At 40.4% G+C, this 15,518-nt stretch overlaps 1 protein-coding gene across 2 annotated transcripts in view; it reads left to right on the top strand.

Annotated features, from left to right (window-relative positions):
* Positions 1-7,956, top strand: part of cnsta (consortin, connexin sorting protein a) — a 35,176-nt gene extending 27,220 nt beyond the window's left edge. The window contains exons 11-13 of one of the 2 annotated variants that reach the window (XM_088334784.1): positions 191-370; positions 3,250-3,403; positions 5,775-7,956. In XM_088334784.1, coding sequence (XP_088190910.1) covers positions 191-370; positions 3,250-3,403; positions 5,775-5,986 — 546 coding nt within the window. In that variant the 3' untranslated portion in view covers positions 5,987-7,956. The remainder of the gene's footprint in view (positions 1-190; positions 371-3,249; positions 3,404-5,774) is intronic. The other variant, XM_088334785.1, reaches the window with a different exon arrangement.
* The last annotated feature ends 7,562 nt before the right edge of the window (positions 7,957-15,518 follow it).

Below are 15,518 nucleotides of genomic sequence, written 5' to 3'. Positions count from 1 at the left end.
TATTTTTGTCTTTTTGAAACCTTTGATTGTCTGTTTTCTTTGTTTTTCTTGCTTATACGCTACAGCAAATACCATTTTTGCCTTTTTCCTGGATAGGTTGTAAGCTCAGAGAAACTGGGGGTTAACCCTTTGTTGCTGATTCCCGAGTTTGAATGTGGACTCTAAACAATGCATTCCAATTTTAATGCAGGGGGCGAATGAAAGCATCCTACAGCATGAGGAGGATCTTTCCCAAGAGGCCCATTTGCAACACCCAAAGCCGGGCAGTGAGGAAGATGAGGATAAGGATGAATTTGAAGCTGAGCGGGCCGACATCTTCCCAGATGCCATGACACTGGACGACATGGCCAAACTCATCACTGTGGAGGAGGTTTGTCCCTGTTTATGCTCATTTTTTCAGCCTTTGTATGTGCATAGTTAATGTGTTATTCCCTTCATTGAACTTGTGTCTGTTGGCTAATTGTATTTGTCTGAGTGTGAAGTTTATAAATTAAATTTCCGTGTCAAACAATACCTCTATTTTCACTTTAATTTTGATCAAGCATACAACTGACAGGTCTTTTTGTCAAGATTTTGTCTTTTTTCCTGTACTCATTATATCAACATTGCTATTAAGTTTATATATATATATATATATATATATATATATGTATATCCATCCATCCATTCATCCATTGTCTTCCGCTTATCCGAGTTCGGGTCGCGGGGAGCAGCGTTAAAAGGGAAGCCCAGACGTCCCTATCCCCAGCCACCTCCTCCAGCTCATCCGACGGGACCCCTAGGCGTTCCCAAGCCAGCCGAGAGACGTGTCCTGTGCCGCCCCCAGGGTCTCCTGCCGGTGGGACATGCCCGGAACACCTCCCGAGGGAGGCGTCCAGGAGGCATCCTTATTAGATGCCCGAGCCCCCTCAACTGGCTCCTCTCAACGCGGAGGAGCAGCGGCTCTACACCGAGTCCCTCCCAGATGACTGAGCTTCTCACCTTATCTCTGAGGGAGAACCCAGCCACCCTGCGGAGGAAACTCATTTCGGCCACTTGTATCCGGGATCGAGTTCTTTCGGTCATGACCCAAAGTTCATGACCATAGGTGAGCGTAGGAATGTAGATCGACCGGTAGATCGAGAGCTTTGCCTTTCGGCTCAGCTCCCTCTTCACCACGACGGACCGGTACAGGGTCCGAATGACGGCAGACGCTGCACCGACCAGTCTGTCGATCTCCCGTTCCATCCTACCCTCACCCGTGAACAAGACCCCAAGATACTTGAAGTCCTCCACTTGGGGCAAGACCTCCTCCCCGACCCGGAGGGAGCATACCACCCTTTTCCGACTGAGAACCATGGCCTCGGACTTGGAAGTGCTGATCCTCATCCCGGTCGCTTCACACTCTGCTGCGAATTGCTGCAGCGAGAGTTGAAGATTACGGCCTTAGGAAGCCAACAGCACCACGTCATCTGCAAAAAGTAGTGACGCAATGCTGAGGCCCCCAAACTGGACTCCATCCCCGCCAAGGCTGCGCCTAGCAATTCTGTCCATAAAAGTTATGAACAGAATCGGTGACAAAGGGCAGCCCTGGCGGAGCCAAACCCTCACCGGGAACGAATCCGACTCACTGCCAGCAATGTGGACCAGACTCTGGCACTGGGCATACAGGGACCGCACAGCCCGGATAAGACTGTGCGGTACCCCATACTCCCGAAACACCCCCCACAGGGCCTCCCGAGTAACATGGTCGAATGCCTTCTCCAAGTCCACAAAACACATGTAGACCGGACAGGCACACTCCCATGCACCCTCAAAGACCCTGCAGAGTGTATAGAGCTGGTCCAGTGTTCCACGGCCAGGAAGAAAACCACACTGTTCCTCCTGGATCCGAGATTCGACTTCCTGGCGGACCCTCCTCTACAGTACCCCTGAATAGACCTTACCAGGGAGGCTGAGAAGTGTGATTCCCCTGTAGTTGGAACACACTCTCCGGTCCCCCTTCTTAAAGACGGGAACCACCACCCCAGTCTGCCAGTCCAGAGGCACTGTCCACGCGATGTTGCAGAGGCGCGTCAACCATGACACGCCCACAACATCCAGAGCCTTAATGAAGTCCCGGCGGATCTCATCGACCCCCGGGGCCTTGTCACGAGGAGTTTTTTGACCACCACGGTGACTTCAACCCTAGTGATACGAGAGCCCAACCCAGAGTCCTCAGGCTCTGCTTCCCCAGAGGAAGACGTGCTGGTGGGATTGAGGAGGTCTTCGAAGTACTCTGCCCACCGATTTACAACGTCCTGGGTCGAGGTCAGCAGTGCCCCATCGGCACTATACACAGTATCGATGGCACACGCTTCCCTTCCCCCCTAAGACGCCGGATGGTAGACCAGAAATTCCTCGAAGCCGTTCGGAAGTCGGCTTCCATGGCCTCGCCAAACTCCTCCCATGCCCGAGTTTTTGCCTCGGCAACCGTCGAAGCCGCATTCCTCTTGGCCAGCCGATACCTGCCAGCTGCTTCCAGAGTCCCACAGGCCAGGAAGGCCCGATAAGACTCCTTCTTCAGCTTGACGGCATCCCTCACCGCCGGTGACCACCAACGGGTCTGAGGGTTGCCGCTGCGGCAGGCACCGACTCCCTTACGGCCACAGCTCCGATCAGCCGCCTCGACAATGGAGGCGCGGAACATGGTCCACTCGGGCTCAATGTCCCCCGCCTCCCTCGGGACAAGTCCTGGTGCCAAGTGCACATATGGACACCCTTATGTCTGAACATGGTGTTCATTATGGAGTCCTTAGAGGGTGTGCTTGAGAGCGCGCCCCCTGGGGATTCCCTCGTACTGCTGGGAGACTTCAACGCTCACGTGGGCAATGACAGTGAGACCTGGAGGGGCGTGATTGGGAAGACGGCCCCCCTGACCTGAACCCGAGTGGTGTTTCGTTATTGGACTTCTGTGCTCGTCATGGTTTGTCCATAATGAACACCATGTTCAGACATAAGGGTGTCCATATTGCAAATGTGAAAACTGAAAGAGGTATGCATTCGTGCTGACTCGTCAATTATTGATCCTTTAAAATGCTAATAATAATAATAATAATAATAAGTAGGCCCCCTTGATGTTTTCAATAGTGGAGGGTGGATGGACGTTGTTCTAGGTTAAGGGTTAATTACTGTTTATTGTGTGATGCACGTAGTGGTGAGTTCAATGCTAACTTGAAGGTAAACAAAGATAACGATTTATATAAGGTCCTCTATGCTTTGCCTTCCCAGATATCCCCGGTTTCTGGCCTCGTCTCTATCTTAAAGAAGAGGAATTTTCCTTTCGACAATTCTAGATTGTCTGCTATCCTGGAGTCCAGTTCAGATAAATCGTCTTCCAAAAGACGAGTCCGCTTTAAAGCTGCAGATAATGGCTTTGATAGTGGTGAGTTTAGTGATTTGATCAAGGGCTATACAGATAATGACTAGACTTGACTTGATCAAGACTGAGTTGATGTTTCCATATGTGCCCAGTGATTGACAAGAGTTCAGTTCAAGGTTTTGACCAAATTTGCCTTTAACATTTGACATGGATTAAAGAAACAACACTTGCTGCATAACCCTACAAAACTATACATAAACTCCGTCATGCAGGAAAAGAGTTATGACAAAATAAAAATAAAACATTAATCAATATAGTGTTATATGTGGTGAGTTTAGTTGAAAGAAGCCACTGTTGTCGCCAGAGAACCAAGCTAGGATGCAGATGTACTTACATTATTTGAGACCAAATGTGTTTCAAGAAATTCTAAGGTCTTGTACAAATTAATTAACAACCGTGCTGGCGAAAGTATCCCAGCAGTACAACAAAATAATGGCTCTGCCATGTGGCATGACGCCATACTACCGAATGTTACAACATGTATGTCAAGTCAAGTCATATTTATCTGAATAGACCTCGATTACAAAAAGTCTCAAAGGGCTGTAAAGACAATACACAGGCATTGTCAACATGAAATATAGGTAATGACAGAGTTTTAAAAAAAATTCTCGAGCTCACAATATCCCTAAACATTATCTGATATAAAACCTTAAAGAGATCGCCCATTATATACATTTTGTGTAGTATTTTTGTCGTAATATTTTTTCACTATATTAAAATTAAATGATTTTGTAAAATTTTTCACTGCACAGTTGCTATTTAAGTCAGCAAAAACATAGTGCCAGAAAACATCCGTAAATTATTCATTCGGAAAGAGGGAAATTATATCTTAAGGGGCTGTAGTGAATTCATAATCCCAAAGGTGAGAACCACTAGGAAAACTATGTGTGTGTCTGTGTGTGGAGTCAAACTTTGGAACGGATTGCAAGACGAGATCAAACGGTGTCCAAATATTCACTTGTTCAGGTTTAGATACAAAGGAACATTCCTGGCGGAATACAGAGACGAGCAGAATGGGGTATGAGTGGTGCGCGAGATTGGGAATGGTGCGTCTAGTTAACTTTGTGTTATTGTTGCTATTTTTATATCAAAACTGTAGCATTTGCTTCTTACTACCCCTTTCGAACATATTATGTAACGTTATTTTGTTGTTGAGTTATTGTTTTTGTTCTGTTATTTTATTTTGATGTTCAGATAAAGTTTTCATTCATTCATTCATAATTGTAACCCTGTAATATTTATGCAGAAGTATTTTCAAAGTATTTTGAAAATAGTAATATTTATGTAGTAATAGTATTTCTATAGGATATTTTTTTTTCAAAGCAACTATATATATATACCTTCCAAATGGGTAAATTTCACATTTTCTAATATAATTTGCTTTGTATTTTCCTATGTTTAAAAAACAAATATGATTTTTGTTGTTGTTCCGTACCTAAAATAAACAGAATTGAAGCTTCCAGGTAACAGCAGCAAACCGGAAATTATTTTAGTCCATCCAAACTGCCTTACTATTAATCACGCAACATATTGATGGGTGCTCAATTTCTACTGTCACGCTTTCATCACTAGCCAATCAATGACAAAGTTATTCTCATGCAGTGAACCATCAACTGTATGACTTGTCAGCATGTGTAATACTTACAGTCCCATCAGTGAACAAAACTCATATTTGATAAATGGCAGCAAACTACAGAGCTAAAAACAATAAATCAATGAAAATAAGAGTGCATTGAATTTTGTTATGACGGTGAGGGTTGTAGTACCACTTAGGTCCGGCAGACAGCACCTCGGGACACTTTTTATTTTAAAAAAAAAAAAGAAAGGATGTTTCATTTTTTGAATCCTTTTTTATTGAACATTACATCATTACAAACACATTGGCATCAAACAGACAAACACAACAAAGTTAACAACATTCAATGGGACGGAAAGTACTGCAAAAGTCCAGGAAAAAAAAGAACAGATTTTTTAAAAAAACTAAATAAAGTACATAGAAAAATGACAATGATGACGTGTTTGTATTATATATTATTTGCGCATTGGAGATGTTTATCAGATTCAAAGAGTTAACCCCCAAAATAAAAATCATCGACAACATTGTATAAAGTGGGTTTACAGTTTTTATATTTTTTGTGGGTGAATTTTTTTCACTACACATAAAATTAGATCTATTGCTGTTTCCTAGTTTTGGTTTTGTATGATGATTTCAAACGGATGCAACGTCGATGCAAAGAACTCACAGGGCGCACTGCATGATAGGACGCGACGCACAATTTGAAGAAAATCAAAGACTTTTGTCTGCACTTTATGGTCGCTAAAATATAGTAGTTTGAGTAATTGAATAATTGGATTTTTGGGTGTGTTTTTGCAGAGGTTGGAGGCAGAGATTCATGCCTGCTTCTCTTTCTACTCTGTCTGGTTACCGTGGTGATCAGTATTGGCGGCACCACCCTATACTGTGCCCTGGGTGACGTGCACTCCTCTGTCTGCCAGGACTACACCAGAAATGTGGACTTTTACTTTGGGCAGATGCAGCGCGCTGTCGTTCAGGTCCATCAATGGTTAGGGCGGAGTTCTACATAGAGGATTGTCAACAAGGGACACAAATGGGCTGCATTTTTTTGTGCAGGTCAGTGTCATCAGAGGTCTTGTTTTGTTATCAAATAGTGAGAAAGGTGGGTACACTTAAGAGTTATGAAGTCTCCCAAGACTGGATCTATAAGTTTCACTGTCATCACTTAAAAAACACAACTAGTAGCTGAAGGGTGTTTGAAAAAAAAGTTTGTCGGGCTTAAAGGTGTTCCCTACACATGCTGCTAAAACATTGGCCCCACAAGGCATCTTGCAAAATATTGCAACATCTGTTGTTGCTTTTATTGATTTTTTTAAATCACTAATGAACAAAAGTAGATTAATTGCAAAGTCTTAATTCTTTATCTTAACCCGTTGAATGAATGTTTTCTGTCATAAAATCTATTTTCAAACTTGTTCTTGAATAGAAAATGAAGCTGTTGCTGGACCACAGACATTTTATGTGGAATAACACTGTCCTTAAAGCTATGCATCGTTTTATCACTTAACAGTGTGTTGTAACTGTACATTAAAAAACATGAACCTTCAGTTATTTTTGACATAACTGGTTCGATTTTTTTTTTAAATATTGCAATATTAACCTTAGACAAGAGACATCTTTCAACTAATAATTATCCCTTGTAATTTTCAATGTGTATGCAATGTTATGTAGCATAGGGTCTGCTTTGTTGTCTTTTTGCATCTCAGGGTTTCGGGATAGAACTCTCGTCGCGAGAGCGGCTATTGTTTTTTTTGCCCAAATTTCAACGTTTCTTTACTGGTTGGCTGGAGAAGCTTTTTTTTTTCTTTTACAAAACCTCTTATTTGTCAATGCAATAATGTGATATTTTATTGTTAACGCGTTCTTTATTTGCGTAATGTCGCATGTGTTCGTTGCCCACAGAGAGTTTTGAATTGGCATACGGGAAATAGTCACACTACATATTTTAAGACAAAATTCAACAAAACCGCTAAATCCGCACCCTCGACGTATTTAGCTCCGGCGCAGTCGGCGCAGGGCGAGAAACAGAAGGGAGGGAGTGGTTGGGCTCCGTGCATAGTCCACCAATCCCTCCCACTTACCCAATCCAATTGTTCTACCCGCTCTGCTGGTCTTTTGGGATATTCAGTTTTTTTATGTGGACTTTCATCAAGAAGTGTCTCACAGTGAACATGGACTATTTCATGAGCTTCCATATAAAGGATTCCTTGACGTTAAGTCAAAACGGGGTTTGTTGGTGCGACACCTTGACTGTAAAGTGTAGAAACATACCCTAGACAGTCCCACAGTTTTCACTCAACTTTGCGTGAACCCCTACAGGCTATGCCCATGCTAATTGGTACGACGTGCAGTCAATTTGCATGGTATTAATTTTGGTCTCCGAGCCATATGTACTAATGAAAAGAGCCAAATGCTCCCAACCTCTGAAGTATCGTATCGTAGATTCCTCTGTTTTCATTTGTACAAGATGTCTGGCTGGCTCAGATGACTCAGAAAATCTTGTTTAATTTTCCTCTTTTGTATTCATAACTTGTTGAAACAAAAACAAAAAAACATTTTTTTGTTTTGCTTACTTAATGATGATTGTTGCACATTGCTTTTATGTTGGAATTATCCTTTATGTAACTTCATCTTGTAATGATAAAAGTTTATTTGCTGTAATCACTTTTCTACAAGAAAATTTGAATAATCATGTTCGTACTCTCTTCTTAGAATAAAAGTGTTTCACTAAAAGGTTTAGGGTTGTTATTTAAAAGGAAAGACTTACTATATTGAGGATTAATTTTAAACCAACACATTGAACGCAACATATGTTTTTCTTGCCAGCAGATTTTAATATTGATCTAAACGTATGTATTATGTATTTTCTTTTAATGAAATCTAAAGCATCGTTCCTGCCGCGTCACTGAATGAGCTTTGAGGGAAAAATATTTGGTACCTGTTCATGTCTAACCTGAAGTAAAATCTCGCGTTGAAAAGATGTATTTGTGTTTTTATTTTACCTATACAGTATCATTTAGTATTGGTAGGTTTATAGTTTAGTAGACACTTAAAATAAGGAGTCAATACATCAATGAGTTTTGAACTTGCAAGGAGAATAGGAGAAGACTGTACAGAAATCCTCAAGATATCAAGATTCCAAGCGCTTCTAAAGCACCTCACTTAGCCCTTTTTTAATTAAATCTCATAGGTTACAAAAAGCAGATCCACCGGAGCGGGCATGGAAATCAGAGAGCAGAAAACAATAGTGACATTGATGTAAACAGTGCATTATAGTCAAAATAACAAACACCAGTGAGCAAACGAAGTCAAAATAACGCCTATGCAATCTCCTTTGCAGGTGTCCAATATTAAAAGCAAGCAGAATAAAACGTTTTTAAGTAATTAATAATAGTCTGTAATTGCTACATTATCCTTGTTGCTTTGTAAAAAAATTCTCTTTCACAAGGCTTGCAAGATCATCTCTGTTTTTGTTCACATTAAGAGGACATTAAAATCCCAATATTGTTTTAAATTTATTAATTGTTTACGTTCTAAATTGCCAACAAACGTCTCGTTTGAAGTGGGCATGCCAAACATTTTGAAAGTATTCAGATTTACTCAGCTAAGGTAAATATTCTCACAACATAAAAATATGGTGATCAAATGGTTGATTTTGAAAGACTATTAACTGCAAAATTAAAAAGGTAAGCGTTCAGATTTACCAAATTATCGAGGAACTTCGCTGCCTCGTGACACTGGTAAACTACTCTCGCCGATTCAACAAAATGAATGCTATATTGAAGGAGAAATAAATTAAAGAAAAAAAAATGAGTTTTTCTCCTGCCATACCCTCTGACAAGCATGCATTGGTGGATAAGGTCTGTACAATTTGCGCAACAGATTCGCGCAAGTAGCTCTACACCCCCCCAAAACGGCCTAATGTCACCCATGTTTTATATAAAATTATAATCCTGCAACGTAATCCCTACTTTAACTAAATGTTAATTTAATTTGATTACGTCTTTTTCTGTGATATACGGAATACAATTAAAATAAATTGTATTCTAATTACGTAACCCCGTTTCATGTATATCTGTTACTTTGGAAGAGTTGAATTAGACACGCACGTGGCGGTTAATGAAAAACCACCTCCGACTTTGGTTGATACCAAATGATCCGGGTTCGGGCTGCCCCTACATTGAGGACCGTGAAAATTGTCACGTCAGAAGCGTGTTATCCCTGTGAGCACCTGTTCCTGCTCCAGCTCCAGACTGAAAAGCTTGTGACTACTTTCCAAAAGGAATCATCATCATACTACACAAAAGATGGCTGGATGGAGGGAGTACATATATCATCCATCATGGGTGAACCTTCATCCAGGTTGTTCAATCACCTTCACTAAAACATGGAGGTGAGAAAAATCTTAAAATTCTTGAATGAATTAAGTGTAATCAAATACTATTGGGTGAGACCACTTACAGTTGTAACACGGGTCAGTTGTTGTCGCCTTCTTTTGTCTCTTTTTTTCCTTTTCCTAATTTCTTCCCCGAGCTTTTTACTTTTTTTGTCTTGCTTTATTATTTTTTCTTTTATTTTCCTATTTATTTTTCTTATTTTGTTTGCCTTTTCATTTTTTTCAGACTCTCATGACTACATCCAGTTTTTGTTGGGTAGGCAGAGTGTATCTGTGGGTGGGCACTGCTCAACCCTGCCCCCCTGCCAGCTACAGTTGTAACGGGGACAGATGTAACAGTCAAAGTTTGACCGATTGGAAGGCAGTTTTGATGCCACTGATCTAGGATACTCCTCTTACCTTTATGACCTCACACAAGACGTTTGAAGACTGAGTCTCATTGTCTCAATTTTATGGTAAAAATAAATCACGTTTTCAGGTAAGATTTCAAACTTTTTCTTTCTCACTGTTTTTGTTTCATTTCAAATATGGTAAAGATTGACACATTTCTGGCACATGGCTGTCATGTCCACATTCTTGGCTTAAAACCTATGTTCTTTTTAATGCTAGCCAACAACAGAAAATTTTAGCTTAAGGTATTGGAACATCTAAAAATGACAACTTGTGTATGGACAAATGCAAGGGCAAAAATGTGTACAGTATTTTGATTGCAAGCAATATGTCCACAAAGGCTGCACCCGAGACACTGCTTATTGACCCTTTGGACACATGTGACCTAACCACGTGATGACACAATGACAGATGGTAGTAACCTGTAGTAAACAGTGGATGAGGTCCAGGTATGTACAAATGATACCATTTTGGGGGTTTTAAATAATACTTTTTTTTTTTTTTTTTTACAAAGTGACTCATATATTTTGGATTGTTTTGCATGTTATGAACTATTTATTCCGATTGTGATAAACAACAAATTATAGAAGGTTATCACAAACTTTGGGGGGGATAGTTTTGAAAACAGGGAGGTAGAGGGGTATACAAATACATGTGACTTAACAGATTACTCAGTTATTTTATTTTTTTTATTTTGGAATGCCACAGCAATTTTGGCTTGGTATTTATAGATTTTAAAGCAAACTTAGTTGGCAATGGTAAGCCACTATTGTGGCTAGTTAGCAAATCCTGGAATACTTGAGGGCTGCTATCCTGCCAGTATTGTGTCTCAGCAGTCGGCACAACACCAGTCCCTCTGTTTGACTGTTGATAAACATTGCCGTCTTCTGTCTTCATCAAAAGGGATACAATTCCAAATTAATAAAAAGTTATGGTTATATTCTTCTCTTTTGGAGCTACTTAGCACTCTACCATTGATGTTTTTTTTTAAAAGACAAATCAAGGGAACATGTATAAAACCTTGAAAGGACTAGCACAAAAGATTAAAAAAGGAGAGGAAGAAAACAAAATGTGTTATCACTGTACCTGATCTTTCCTACCTGTAGTTTTTTTTTAGAATATCAATTTCTTTGTATGTCCTATCAATTAAGAATTACAGAAGATACTTGCTGTTGTTGTTGTGTCAAATGATAAAAACACATTTGAAGACAATTGAATGTACACATGCTGCAAGACAATATTTCACTTCAGGTTTGTTGTTTCCTGTTTAGATAAAGGTTGTGGGTCACCATGAAACTTTGTTACTGCGAAATTTGAAACACTGACATGAACAAGCCATCGTTTGTGACAGTGTGTTTAGGCAGGGACAAGACCCAACTAATCTTTACTCAGCACTTCAGTAAGTCTGCTGCTTGGCAAGGTTTGTACAAGTGCATGATATCATTTAAAATGCTTGCATTTTAATGTTCTGTTATCAAGGGTTGAAAATTTCTTGTATTTTGTGTGAAATGCTTGAAATTGTTTCCATTGTTGTTGTTTATCAACAGGTCTGCTTAAAAATGAGGCCGACACCGCTCTTTGGTGGCTTCGCTTTGCTATTGCATTTCTTCTTCCCTCATGATTAACTGCAGCTGGCATTAGTTTAGTTTGGCATGTCCAATAAAGCGTCATCGCCCCCTACAAGTTGTGCTCAAGAGAGCATGTGCATGCTAGACATAAACGGGTCACTATAAAATTTGTATTAGGGTAAGGATCAGTGTTTGGAATGACGCCACTATAAATACCGCATTTACGTAACGTTATATTTATCAGTACGGGGTAATATAACAAATTTTCTTTTTTCTTCCGTTTCATTGCCGTTACCGTTAGTCACACTTCAAAGCAGTGCGTTACTTTAGCTGCAGAACTCCAACTGTGGCATGTCGCCACACACCTGACGCTGTTTTCAGAGGCGCAGTTTTCCGCTCTCTTCTGAGTTTTCTTTGGGATCATGCTGGTGACTTTTAGGTAAGGATTCCACTAAGTAAAAGAAATACAGCTTTCTCGACTTATGAGTTTTTTTTCAATACAAATTAACATTGATATGATAGTTCATGTATTTTTGCCTAGTATGTGAAATCAATGCTTTTTTTGTTTTTTTCTTTTAACTGACTTAAAGGTTTTTGCATCACTAGTAGGCAGTAATTATGACACACTGTCCCTTTTATCAAACAAAATTATCTGCCAAATGAGCAGTATTTTGATCTTTTTTTTTGTATGTTTTCATCAATAACTCATTCACAGGTGTTATATTTGATCCTAATCTTTCGTTTCAGTCACACATGAAAAATATTACTAGAATAGCTTTCTACCACCTCCGTTATATTGCGATGATTCGTTCGATGCTGTCCCAATCAGATGCAGAGGTTTTAATTCATGCGTTTATTACTTCTCGGCTTGATTAATGTATTGCCTTCTGGTCTCCCGATGTCTAGCATTAAAAGTTTGCAGCTGGTTCAGAATGCGACAGCTAAACTTTTTACTAAGACCAAAAAGTTTGAGCATATTACTCCTGTATTGGCCAACTTGCACTGGCTTCCAGTCCACTTAAGATGTGACTTTGAGGTTCTCTTATTAACATATAAATGTTTGTATGGGCTTGCACCCTCTTATCTCTCTGATTTGATTTCCCCCTATGTTCCTGCACGGAGTCTGCGCTCAGAAAATGCCGGTCTACTTGTGACTCAGAGAGCCAAGAAGTCTGCAGGCTCGAGAGCGTTCTCCATCCGGGCCCAGGTGTTATGGAATGCCCTGCCTCCGGAGATAAGATTTGCAACCTCAACGGAAGTTTTTAAATCGGGGCTTAAGACACAATACTATTCCAAAGCTTATGATTAATGCCCACCTCATATTCTGTATTTTCCTGTCTTTATCCGATATCCTGCCTGGTGGTGATACGAAGGAGAAGGACGATTTGAGATGAGTCAGCGGACCAGCGTCAACCCCTGCATTTACCAGCTGGCAGAGATGGGAAGCTGCATCGTGGCGTTCATAGACTTTCTGGACTATTTTACATGCTGGGGCCGTCGTTGCTGTCATTTTTAACATCTTACCTTGTGTTTACTATTCTGTGTACAGTAATGCTATTGGACCATAAGGCACAGCTCAAAATATCCTGGAAGGGGGATTACCACATGTGAGGTCCTTTCTCAAGGTTTCTCTTTTTTCCTCACACTGAGGTTTTTGAGTTGTTCCTTGCCCGAATGCTGGTTTAAGATCAGGTAATTGTGCACTTGTGTAATTGTAATCCTGTGCAGTTCTTTGAGACATTTTTGTGATTAAGGGCTATATAAATAAATGTGACTTGACTTGACAGCCAGACCAGTTAACTCATTGCCAGATGATAAAAAAATTATTTAATGTTTATTTATTATTTAATGTTTATTTATTATTTAATGTTTTGAAATGATTACATGTTATTTTCTGCCTGTTGTGCTTGAGGATGTTTCTAATGGACTGGTTCATTTTGGACTATTGAATACTTGCAAAGAAAATTCCCTTTAATGCCACGGTTGGGTTATTTTAATTATCGTGGAGCACTTGCACACTACTGTTCTCTATTTTGAAAATTGATCACCAGCAAAGAAGATTGCTTACAATGTCAAAACTTCAATTACTGACTATTACTAAGTGTTTCTCCTGTTCTTTTTGCAAGCTCAAAATTCATTTGTATCTTCATTTTTTTGAGTGCCCATTAAACTATAAACATATTACCAGCCTCCCTGAACACAAAAAGAAAGATTGATGCCTCAAGTTGTGAGTAGCACAGAATTTAAATCTGATCTTTGATGTTTATAGACATCATTGGCAGTCAATGAGATGAGGGCAACCTAATGGATAAAACAGAATTGAGACCATTCATTTATTCTGTGCACCTAAAATAATTGAAGCATAAGAATACGCTTTTGGGTTTTGGAGTTTTTTTGTTTGAATGAGAGTAACCCAATCTGTTTCCCATCAGGTCTCTCCTGGCTGCTTCTAGTGCAGTTCTGGCCAATATCCTCTGCTCAACAAGTCCCCTGGTGGATCTGCAGGCTCCGTGTCTGGCTGACTCAGCCATGAGATGGTGTTGGACTTCATTTACATGGGCATTACGCTTCCTGCTCGAAGTCGGCAACAAAACCACCATCAATTGAGATTATTAAACGCTCGGTTGCAGCTAGAAAACCCTCAAATATGACAGATTTGAAACAATTTTGCAAAGAACAATGGGAAGAAATTCCTCCTCAACGTTGTGAAAGATTACCAAATTTTGTATATGTTTGATTTCTGTTTTTGCCGTCAATCGTGGCCCAACTTCTATTAGGCTCATGGGGCTTTTTCACATAGGGCCAGATAGGTTTTTGGTGCCTTTTCAATGAATTGAATCAACATTTCAAAACTGCATTTTGTATTTCTTTGGGTTGTCTCGGTGTGAATTGCTATGATCTTCTGAAACCCTGTGTAAGTGATAAATATGCAAAAAACACAGCAATCAGGAAGGGGCCAATACATTTTTACGCCAGTGTATATAGGGAGAATATCAGTATGGAGAGATTCTTGCACTTTGTGCCACCGTAACTGCACTGACTTGTACTTTGTAGGGCCATACAAACATGCCAACTGTGTTTAGACAACATGATTAGCAGTGTGATGCTGGCAGACTAAGGGTCTTCTGGCAAGCCTGGCATGACAGCTTGCTGAATTATAAAGTGGTTCTTGCCTCAGCTAATGCATAGTTTTGTTTTTTTCTAAGATTATTGCTTTTCATAAAAATAATCCCACATTCTTGTTCGACACAATGGTGACACTTACTACACAGCAACTTAACCTTAATAGTTCTACCTATTCTGCCGATTACTTTATGGTATTTTTTAATTAAAAGTTCCTACTCATTGGGAAATAAATTTTAAATGAACATTCTGCTACCACGCCTAGATTGGATGCGTCCATGTTAGTTGCTGTTCAGAAATGTTTTCCAGTATGGTGTAGTGGACCTGATGCATGCCATCGGTGCATTGACCAGCCGGTAGAAATGGGAACCTGTGTCATTGCTGTCATGGAATTTTTGGACAATTTTACAGGCTTGGGCCTTTGTTGCTGTGATGCACTTTTTGGACAAATCTTTACATCTTATCTATCCATCCATTATCTGCACCGCTTATCCTCAGTAGGATCGCGGGGGTGCAGTGGGCAGGGGACACCCTGAACTGGTTGCCAGCCAATCGCAGGGCACACAGGGACAGACAATTCGCTTGCTCACTCACACCTAGGGACAATTTGGACCGGCCAATTAACCTTTTTGAAATGTGGGAGGAAAACTCACGCAAGCACGGGGAGAACATGCAAACTCCAGTTGGTAGCTGGATTGTAACCCATGACCTTAGAACTGTGCCGCACACGCGCTAACCACCACACCGCCCACATCTTATCTATGTTTTTCTTATTGACATTTACTATGTTTTGTGTATTATTACACAATGCAAAATATATTGCACCCTGGACCTTTCTGTCCTACAAAGGGGAATACCACTTCTGAGGCCCCTTCAAAAGGTTTTTTATTTTCCTTATGTAGACGTTTGTGGGATTTTTTCTCGCCCGCATGTTTGGTTTAAGATCAGGGGATGGTGTAGTTGAAACGGGGGCAGTCCTTTGAGACGTGTTGTGATTAAGGGCTATACGAATCAATGTGACTTGACTTTAATCCGTCCTGAACAAAGGGGGAAGTAGACTGCATA

The sequence above is a fragment of the Urocampus carinirostris genome, chromosome 4, assembly GCF_059441175.1.
Source record: "Urocampus carinirostris isolate Australia breed hairy pipefish chromosome 4, RoL_Ucar_1.0, whole genome shotgun sequence".
Taxonomy (NCBI): Eukaryota; Metazoa; Chordata; class Actinopteri; order Syngnathiformes; family Syngnathidae; genus Urocampus; species Urocampus carinirostris.
This window is presented reverse-complemented; position numbering and strand designations above follow the sequence as displayed.